The sequence below is a fragment of the Anneissia japonica genome, unplaced genomic scaffold (assembly GCF_011630105.1).
Source record: "Anneissia japonica isolate Jap-2015-1 unplaced genomic scaffold, ASM1163010v1 scaffold1782_len167522_cov105, whole genome shotgun sequence".
NCBI lineage: Eukaryota > Metazoa > Echinodermata > Crinoidea > Comatulida > Comatulidae > Anneissia > Anneissia japonica.
Window position 1 is genome coordinate 156,259 of NW_022713947.1, and position 11,156 is coordinate 167,414.

Sequence of the window (11,156 nt, forward strand, 5' to 3'; positions counted from 1 at the left end):
CTGATGCAGAGGCTGAAGAAATCGACTGGAGACTTAGCTTAGCCCTAATGGGGTGAAGGGTATGCCTCAGGATTAAAAGACCACAGAAGCTCCAATATTCAAATCAATCAAACTTAGTGTTCAAATTGCACATTTTTCTTCTGTTGGATGGTTGGATTGGTTAATTGGTTGGTTGGTGAGAGAGCAGCTAGCTCAGTCGGCTATTCTGGTGGTAGCCACTGTGTGTGCGCTGAACCGTGGAGATCTATAGGTCAGCGGTTCAGTTCCCATCGCTGCCTCTCCTTGTGTTTCAGCTAGAGGGCTGAAGTACAAGTTACAATAGCGCACCGTCTTTCGGATGAGACGTTTAAGCCGTTGGTCCCGTGTGCGTTTAAGGTCCATGTGCACGTTAAAGAACGCAGTACACTCTTCGGAAAAGAGTAGGGGATTGTCTCCCAGTGTACTGTCCAATCACCACCAGAAGGACCCCACTGGAAATAAGTCTTCTTCTAGACTTTCGTGACAATCTATGCCTACCATACACTATTGTATTGGTTCAGACAATACAATATTTGTTAAACCAACTACCTATGGTTGTTGGGCTTCACACTGCAGGCGGAAAGCCTCTACTCTGCTTTTTCTTCTATGTAATGGCTTTATACCGATACTTTGATTCCACCTATCCATCTACTTTTGTGTCTGCCTCTCCTCCATTAATAAACTCTACCTATCTATAAAATCGATAAAATAGGCCTTGAAAACCCATAAATTATCATTTTTCCTTCGGGGCTTCGCCCCCTGGACCATTTTCGAAACTTTTTGAGTGATGCCTGACCACGCCCACTTTGCCCTCGTCGGGGACATCGGCCCACTCGTCGGGGACATCGGCCCAACGTCGTGGACCTTGGCCTCCTCGTCTGGCAAATTCTGGCGCCACCCCTGATCTCCTTTTCAACTTTCACATGAGGGTGAATTGTGTATAATCAATTTGGAATGAGTGTCTTCTTTATCATTTATGCTTTATTTATTTTTGTATTGCATCTAACAACGTAAAACACCAATTTCATGATTAACAGATAGGCCCTAAGATTGTTTGTTTTTAAGGCCTCCTTAAAATGCATTTTGTATTTGGTTACTGGGTGCACCCGACAATAAGCCAACGTGCTACTGCTTCAAAGTAATACCTAAAAAGGCCAAAAAAAAGCTCAATTTTTGCAAACTAAACAATTATTGAGATAAAATAAAGGTAGAAACCACATCCATATACAACGGCGTCCATACGGGTGCATTCAGGGTACGTGGTCGAGGTGCCGAACTGAAGGAGGAACCAATGAGCCTGGGCAAAAATCCGAAGATACTGTTGAACTTTAACATCATCATCAAGAAGCTCAACAGAGCGGGAAAGGGGCGCCATTTTTCCTCGGGCACCTAAAATCTTCGTTATGAATATGAGGATATTTATTCGCATGAGGATACCTACACAAGTTGAATCATCATCTTGACAACATTGTTTGAATATTACAAGTAAAAGCATATACTGTACTATGTTCATTAACCATTTTTTTGTTTCATTTACAGGACAATTCTTAATGTATATTGTATTACCTGTAATTAATATAACGTAATTCATATGAAATTTACATTTCAACTACAGTAGTGCCAAACAAAAATATACGTTTATTTTTCCACAGACAACAGTTCTGCCGACAAACTGATCAGTTCACGTAAACCTATAATTAATGTTGGTGAAAATGAAGGAACAAATCTTGTCCTGGCTGCTGAGGTTGCCGATTTTGTTTATATATGAATTTATGTACCACAAGGAGATACCACAGCTCCTGAAAGAAAACGAATTGGTGAACAATCTTGGTTTAGATATTGACATCCTCACCTCTTGTGTTCAGTATGGTAAGCAATAGGGCCCACTGACCCACGAGATTTACTTTACTGTTCAATTCATAAGGTTCAAATTCAAAACTTGGACATAAGGAAGGCTTACTCGCCCGATTTTTTTAATAAAGAAAATGGCTAGCTTTCATGATTAAGAAGATATAAAAATGAAAATAATATAACTTTACACGTGGTAAATAAATTGTGTAATTATGATGGACTGCTAACAGCCAATAATTAAACTTTAAACGAATTAAATTAGATATTGTTTATTTTTTGTAGGTTACCTGGTTGCCATTGTACTTTTCACTCTTCCAATCCACCACTTAAAGTCTCTCTACATCCACCTGATGATCTTCATCTTGCTGAGGGTATCTATTCGATGGTCAAGAGACTACATTACAAGTTCACAAGATTCTGATCCTCAAAATATCTACAACGATGACGCATCTGTGCCGAGAATGATTGTTTATCTAATGAAACAAGTTGTCCTGGTTATGACCTGTATTTTGCTGATGAGTAAAAACCGTAACTGGATATTTACAGCATTTATTCCTACAATAACTGTCCCCACGTTCGGCTTGGAACCGAATATAGCCGAAAAAATACACGTGGTGTCATGCGGGTTTACCACGTGTGTTATTTTGAGTTATTTAGCATGTAGTATACCGTCGCTTTTAGATTTAGCCGGACGCGGACTAACAGAGTTACAACGCATGAATCAGCAAGGCGACGTAGCATCTCAACTTATGGTCATTTACAGGAAGACATACTTACCTTCAATGTTTGTCTGTTTGTGGATCTGTCTGTTTATATTCCACAACTACATTAGTTACAAGGACAGCAACCTCATCTTTAACACTAATATTTTTAATTACGTTGCTATGATTGCCGATAGTTTCGGAAGTATATGGAGTTTAATAGGTCTATGTTATGTTGTATCACACACTGCGTGTTTCATATACAGCTGCTGTAAAATATATCTGGTTGGTTTTAATGGGAATGTACAAAATGATGATTCTATATCTGGTACATTTGAAGGAATGGTCATCATTCTACTCGCTCTACAGTCTGAATTTTTAAGTTATAATCGTATTGACAAAATAGTTAACCTAAGCGCTTTTCTCTTTATAGTGGCATCCAATATCATTCGGAATATCTCTGATATGACAAATCCTCAGTTATTATTATTAAGCACGAGAAATAACAAGAAACTAGCCCATTTTAGGGTTCTTGTTTTTGTGTTTATTCTAATTAGCATTCCGATTGCCATGACCTATTACTTTACTCAAGTCATTATTGTAGATGCAAGATGTTAGTGGCAGTGAGGATAACTCAGATTCAGTTATGGCTGATCGACAGAGCACCGACACAATGGTGCATAACTCAGGTTCAGGTAGTATTGTTGAGGAACACAACGCTGACACGATGGAGGATAACTCCGGTTCAGGTAGTAGTGCTGATGGACAAAACACCGACACAATGGTGGATAACTCAGATTCAGGTAGTAGAGTTGAGAGACAAAACACCAACACACTCATGGATAACTCAGATTCATGTAGTAGAGTTGAGGGACAAAACACCAACACACTCGTGGATAACTCAGATTCATAGTAGAGTTGAGGGACAAAACACCAACACACTCGTGGATAACTCAGATTCATGTAGTAGAGTTGAGGGACAAAACATCAACACACTCGTGGATAACTCAGATTCATGTAGTAGAGTTGAGGGACAAAACACCAACACACTCGTAGATAACTCAGATTCATGTAGTAGAGTTGAGGGACAAAACACCAACACACTCGTGGATAACTCGCATTCATGTAGTAGAGTTCAGAGACAAAGCACCGACACAATTGATAACTCAGATTCAGGGAGTAGATTTGAGAAGCAAAGCACTGACACAATGATTGATGACTCAGATTCAGTTGGAATGGTTGAGGAAAGAATGAATGTGAGTCTTTAAGTGGTAGGCCTATATACGATGAACCATACATTGAAGTGGTAGCAGAAACATCTGTGTGGAAACATTTAATAGCGTGGATGGAAAACTCCGGACTGACGTAGTGGTAAAATCAATGCGAACGTCAAGTAGTATGGTTGGGAAATCTGACCTATCAATAGTAGTAACTAAACATATTCAAGATGCAAAGCCAATAGTGAGGTAACAACATCGGTGGAAACATCAAGTAGTATGGTTGAGAAACCTAGTACTAGACCCCATCTGCATCTGTTACAATCTGCACAAAACCTGGTGTGGCTGTCCTGTGCAGTGTGCAAGCATAGAGTTGTCAACAATATTTCCAAATTTAATTAAAATAATTATAAATTTATTATTTAATTACCATTTAGAGCCAAAGAATGTGGTAGCAGCATCAATGAAAACATTAAGTATTATGGTTGGGAAACAACCAACAACGAGGTAGCAGTGAAATTATTAGAAACATCTAGTGAAGGAGCCAAACAAGTTGCAAACTCCAAATCTTACTGTCAAAGCCCTGTGCATACTAATAAGATTGTATTCGACAAAAATATGTGACTTACTTAAATATGGTCATGATGACCATGATAGAGGCACATCCTCTGTATATGGGCATACATTAGTTTTTTTTTATCAAGTTGTAAAAAGTTTAATATTTAAAGCTTAATATTCTAAATTGTTTAGATTTGATTGTTTCTTGGCAGCATTTAAAGCCTGACGCAGGCTTACTAATATTAATAATACATATTTATGTTGAGTTTTTTAATCATAAATGTATTACGTTTGCATTCGGTTTTGTTATAATATTTTAGGTAAATTAAATTAAACATAGTCAATTTCAAGTTGCGTGACTGTCCCAACAACTCTATTAAGGGGAAACTTTTTGTTTTCGTTTTGTGTTCCGTAAGGGGTACCCCAGGCCTGTTCAGTGGACAATTTTTTTTGAAAGTGTCCACTCATTGAAGGTACTGCTGAAGTTTTAATGCAATATCGCTCATCCTGTAATCGGTTAATACACTGTTGGATATCACAATTAAATACATAATGAAAGAAAAGTAAATACAATTAAATATCGTTTTTATACAATACGTTGGGATAATGTGTTTTGTTTTTTTGGTTTTTTTTATATGACAATCCGCTAAGACTGCCTCTGACAATCAGCAAATGACATCATGTTGTTCAGCACTCACACTAGACGACACAGTGTGTGACTGGCTTGGTCATCTGCAAGGGTTTTCAGAATTACAGTAGTTCAATATTAATTTATTATGTAACAAGAATTGATTAGTTTATTAACTATTTAGTAATTCTTTATATACTTTTCACTATAAGGGATATTTATTTTCCAATAAGTTTCAAGAAGTACAAAACCAAATTATTCTTTACTGTAAACCTTATAATCAATTGATGATCATTTCGTCATTTTGAGATTATCAGTTTTTCATTTTCAACAGCACCTGTTATCCACCTCCTCTAGATTATGTTTTGTATTCTTGTTAAAATTATGGGAAAATATATAACACCTTACACTGTAAGTATTGTAAACAAATACTACAAATAATTGTTATTTTTTTAAATATAGTAAAATATTTAAATCTTTACTAACCTGTACATAATATTAAATATAAGCATGGTAAAAGACACAATGGACAACTATTTAAAAGGTAAATAATGACATCTAAAAACATTCTCAATAATATAATGGGCTTTGATTGTGTTTAAACATTAAGCTTTGCAAAGTTGAGATGCAGTTACATAATATTTACTTTATCAATTAGATACAATGTAATAGTAATTAGTAACTAGATAATATGTATAGGTAATTATATTTAAAAAAACAAGCAACATCTAATGATTATAGAATAACGTTCATTTTATATTGTTAATAAATGTATTAAATTGTAACTCTTTTCCTTGCATCCCACTCATGTTTGGTGTTCTAAAAGAAGTGTATTGCAGGGATGGGTATAAAATAGGATGAAGGGCTAAAGTATATTTTTGATTTAATACAGAGGGCTGCACCTAATTTTCTTTTAGAACTAGAGTACATACATGGTGTTACAGTACGGCAAGCATTTATTATTTTTTTCTTGATAGTTGTTATTCATAAATTCAATAAATATTTTTAAAAAAATAGAGTACAGGAGAGGAGCACAATAACATAAACCACCACTCCCTGCATAAAAACACCAGTGGCGTAAGAGGTGGGGCAGGGGAGCAGACTTCCCCCTGACTGTTTTTATCGGGCTGACCAAGCCGTCGTCCCGGGCTGGATAATAAAAGAAAAGAAAGAGGGGAGAGGGAGGGAAAGAGAAAGAAGTGAAAAAGGAAAGGAAAAAAGAAAAGGAAAAGAGATGAGAAAAAAAGACAAGGATAACAAGGAAGATATCATAATGACCACACTCACAACACCCTGCAACCCTTTCTCCACTTCAAAAAATGTCCATAACCTCCGTTCTACCGCCAGCTCTGTAGTAGTAACCACTGCGGGGAACAAGGGGAAAATATCCATCTGTGGAAAATCTTTCCTCACCCCTTGAAGATGCTCCTTTTACCACTGAAAGTGCCTAAAAATCTTAAATTGCCATTTCTTAGTAAAATAAGTCAATTTCCTCTAAAAATTGCAAATTTTAGTGAGTCTTGATCAATTCCGACGAATTAAAAACATAAAACTTTTACGGGGTTTTTTTTAAAGGGTTAGCCTTCCAAGTTATTTAAACACATAATAGTCCCAAACTCAAGAAAGAACATTTAAGATAGACCGTTTTACCTAAAAGAAGGGTCTAAATGTGTAATGATGGTGAAAGAATATGTTTGTAATAAATAAATCAATAATGAAAATACTTATATTTATAAAAAAAAATCGCGCTTGTCCTCCTTTGCCTTCCAAGTTAATTGAACGCATAATAGTCCCAACTCCAATAGAAAGAACATTTAAGATAGACCGTTTTACCTAAAAGAAGGTCCTCAATGTGTATTGATGGTGACAGAATTTGTTTGTACTAAATGAAACTAAGATGAAAATGCTTATATTTAGTTTCAAACACACGTGTGTGGTCTACTTAAATAAGATAAGCCCTATGTCGTATTGTTTTCTATATGGTGGGGTAGAGTGGGCATGGTAAAGTGCAGAAAGAGCAGACGCACCCCCCCCCCACAATTCCAAAAGGTCCACTTTTTAAAACCTATGATTTCACAAAATCGTTCCTAATTATCACAAAATGCTATAGAATGCATTGCATTATATATTTGCCAGCTTATCTATCCGTATCCATAATAATGTGGTATGAAATTTGTTAGAAATTGATCGTCTTCGGTGATTGCAGATTGATGTATATACATGAAGAATGTTATCTACAGGCCTGCAGATGTACAAGACATGATAATTACCTTTTCAGGTCCCAAAAACACTCAAACTAATGACAATTTAAATGAAATATTCATGAATTATGTGTTTGAGAAATCAGTATTATGTAAGACCCTCAAAATGCTACTTTGTCGCTTTTTTCACAAGCCCCCTCCAGGCCTGTGCCCTGGACCACCAAATTTCAAGAAGTCCACTTTTTAGAACCTATTATTTCCCTAAAATCATTCCTAATTATCGCGAAATGCTATACTATGCATTACATTTTTTTGCCAGCTCTTCTACCTGTTGATTATTAATAATGTGCTACGAAATCTGTTGGAAATTATCAGCTCTAGTGACTGCAGATTCTATGCCTTTTGTAGGCCTACCGATGTAAAAAAACATGAAAAATTACAATTTCACAGTGGTGGATTCAAGGGGGGAGAGAGCCTAAAATTATAAAAGAAATAGAGAAAAAAGAAAAATCATAATTAAAATTTGGCCATTTCATGCCATTTTGAGGTGCCATAATAATAAATTTTCTTACCTCAGCCCCAACCATGGTGAGGTTGAGGTGGTATTGACCATAGTATGTGCAAGTTCCTCCCTTCATCAAACCCTCTATTTCTTCTACTTTACTGTAGGTCCATAGACAATACTCAAATGAATGAAAATTTAAATAAGATATTACCAATTATGGATTTCAGAAATCCATTAAAAAAGGCCATCAAAATGTTAATTTCTCAGAGCTTCCAGAAGATTCACCCCACCCTCGCGGGGATCCCTAGGCAGTCGCCCATCGTAAGGTCCACTTCGGTTGCAAAACGCACCTCCCCATCGAAAATCCTGCCTAGGGCCTGTACTCTTTGGTGTTGGATATAAACAGTCCACTGACACAGCGGGTGTCTACAAAACGAAGACCGAATACCCAAAAACGAAGACCCCTATTTTTCTCTTTTATTTTAATCATAATACGCCAGGCTGTCACAAAATCAAAATTAAGAAATTTTTTGGGCGTCTATTTGTGAAATTTTCAAGGGTCTTTGTTTTATAGACATCCTATAATATGGGTGTCTACAACGAAGACCGAAAAACGAAGACCTCCAAGTATTTCTCAATTATCTTATTAAACGTATTTCAAAATCATCCCAATTACCAACCTATTTAAAGTTTTTTTTAATAATAATAATACTGTACAGGAATTTATACCGAACCTGAGTTGGTGAGCAAGGCATAGGCGGCCATCTCGCAAGCATGATGCGACTCAGATCTTTGTGATGTGTAGGCCACTGACAACGTATTTAGGGAGCTATAAATAGCTCCACACTAGTTTTTTTCCTTGTTCAAAAATGATAATTCGCGCAAGCGTGTCTATAACGTCATTTAGCATACGCCAGCCTATAACGGGAAGACTATGCGCCGTAGATCCAGGTATTTTTCTTCACGTAATACTACATAAACTGGTTAAACTTTAAGGTAAGTATTATTTTCAGAATTAGCATCACAAGATACATATTTGCTTACCAAGCTTGTATGATCAATTTATCGGATTATGAAATGATTTCTCAATTAATACAACGGTATTCTTGAAATAGGCCTACCATATCAAGAATAGCTGTATAAAATAATTGTATACTGTAGTTGTTTTATATAATAATAATAACAACAGCAGCAACAACAACAACAACAACAACAATTGAACACATCTAGTGTTTAAATATCATTATTATACATAAAGTTGGGATACTGTAATTTTCCTTACCAACATTGAATTCAGAATGTTTTACTTCAACAATAGAGCTAGGCACACAGTGTGTCGACGGTGGTTGGCTGATGCGTATCCATGGAGAACTCCATGGAGAACTCAGCGTGACGAGGCATGGTAACAAATTTGCTCAAACAGCCACCGTGAATATGCTGTTGTACTTCTTCAGTCACCCTCGGCTAAGTCGAATATAAAGTAGGTTTGAAAATTGTTCAGATTTTTATTTACTGAGCAAAGTAACAGTAGGCATTTATTTTGTTATTGTGTGCAGAAATGTTCTATTTTATAGAATGTTTACTTATACTCGTAATTTTGAAATGTTTAATGCAAACCAATAAAATAATCACAAATTTTCGACTTGTGCGCGGTCGACTGCCGAGGATAACTAGGTAAATAATAATTGAAAAATGAAGCTTGTACATTCCCAGTTCTTTGTAGGATGTGAAGTACCGTAGATGCTTTAAGCGCCGTTCTCGAATAAGCGACGCGGCGCCTATCAAGAGTATATAATTGTGTAATGAAACACTTTGAGAATGTATAGTGTTATATAAAATGAATAACACAATGAAGACAAACATTTCTTTATAAACGTATACTGTATTTACGATGAACCAACTATGATAGGAAATAAGTGAGATGGTATACACATTTGAATGGACATGGAAAGCGCCACGCCAGTATTTTTTCATAAGCTCTGCTCTCGAATAAGCTGCTGTGACGCTTATTCGATCACTTGCAGTATTTTTCACTAATTTTCGAAATGCACTTTATCAAAGTCTGTCAATTTTAATGTCAGAAGCAGACTTGCTATCCCCGGAAGTGTTTGGCGACCCAACTTTGGGTAGCAACCCATAGTTTGAGAAAGCAGGGCCTACACAATGTGTGCCCTGCTTAGACATCTGCAAGGGTTTTCTAGTTCAAAATTAATGTGTTATATAAAGAGAATTGATTAGTGTATTAAATCCTTAGTTTATTATACACTTTAAGAAATTTCGATTTTTCCTTAAATTTTCAAGACAGTACAAAACAAAAATTATTCTTTATTGTTACTCCTCCTTACTCCAGAAAAGTACATACTGTAATCAAATGATGGTTGTCATCATTGTGAGATTATCATCTTTTCATTTTCAACAGTACATACACTGTTAACCACCTTCCATCAAGAATATGTTTTGTACTCTTGTTGAAATTATGGAAAATGGATAACCCTCTACACTGTAATAAGTAGTTTAAACAAATACCATACATAGGGCCTAACTGTTGTAAATCCTTTAAATAATATATATTGTATGAAAGTTGAATATGTGAATAATAAGTTCCACAACCTTTCCCAATATGTACTAGTTTGGATTATGTTTATCTATAATGTAAAACACAATCAGCATTTAAATACTTAGAATACAATACTAGCAGATATGACACAATTTCAGGGGTCCCAAGGACATGGCCTCCCTTTCTTTATTCGTCGGAGTAACGTTTGTTCTATGTTGGAGCTCTCTTAATTAATAATCTAATTAACTTTTGGTGTGCATGGAAATATCCCATCGACACTGACTTGCGCGAGACAGATATAAAAAAATTTGCGAGGTCGGTTAGTTTCCATGTGATTCTTGCTTGTTTGTGGGAGTGAGGAAGGCCGCACCAATTTCTCGAGAGACTCTCGAGACTTGGGACCCTGCAATTGGCAGGATCACTGTTTTCATTTTATAGGACAAGTTTATAGTTGAGATTATCAACTTTCAAGGGTATCCAACAATTCACCATTTTCATTCAGCTCCTAAAATATATAAAACAATAATAATTCTTAATTGTAATTGTATTATTTATGGTATAGTTCATGAATGGTAAGAAAAATATTGGATGCTAATAATTATTAAATGAACAATAAATCAATTAATTTTTATCTTCATTTTCAAGTTTATTAAATTTTATGTGGCTGTGTATCTTTAAACCATCACCATTTTCACCACCACCATCAACATCATCATCAACACCACCATCATCATCACCACTATTACCACCACCATCCTTGTTTGTTTTTTTCAAGGTAGATAGTGCTCCTCTGCAAAGTTTTTTGTCCAGTCTCAGGGGCGGATTTAGGGGGGGGGGCCGGCCCGGCCCCCCTTTTGGGAGGTAAAAAAAGAAAAAAAAAAGAAAAAAAAGAGAGAAAAAGGAAAAAATGATGGCCAAGA

At 36.0% G+C, this 11,156-nt stretch overlaps 2 protein-coding genes across 2 annotated transcripts in view; one reads left to right on the forward strand and one right to left on the reverse strand.

The window, feature by feature from the left end:
• Window positions 1-639: 639 nt before the first annotated feature.
• LOC117108817 (RING finger protein 145-like) lies at window positions 640-3,188 on the forward strand. The gene is made up of 2 exons (XM_033250963.1): window positions 640-1,887; window positions 2,152-3,188. Exons 1-2 carry the CDS (start codon window positions 1,719-1,721, stop codon window positions 3,186-3,188), a joined length of 1,206 nt encoding a protein of 401 aa, XP_033106854.1. The 5' UTR covers window positions 640-1,718.
• Window positions 3,189-8,876: 5,688 nt separating this feature from the next.
• Window positions 8,877-11,156, reverse strand: part of LOC117108818 (glutaredoxin-3-like) — a gene marked incomplete at its 5' end in the record, with an annotated part of 7,174 nt that continues 4,894 nt past the window's right edge. The window contains 1 exon segment of the mRNA XM_033250964.1: window positions 8,877-10,741. Within this exon segment, the coding sequence (XP_033106855.1) occupies window positions 10,697-10,741 (45 nt within the window).

Excerpts from the sequence above, each read along its gene's own strand:
- LOC117108817 (XM_033250963.1), top strand. The coding sequence starts at position 1,719 with ATGTTGGTGAAAATGAAGGAACAAATCTTGTCCTGGCTGCTGAGGTTG. Across the intron at positions 1,888-2,151 it reads CACCTCTTGTGTTCAGTATG|GTTACCTGGTTGCCATTGTA; the intron begins GTAAGCAATAGG and ends TATTTTTTGTAG.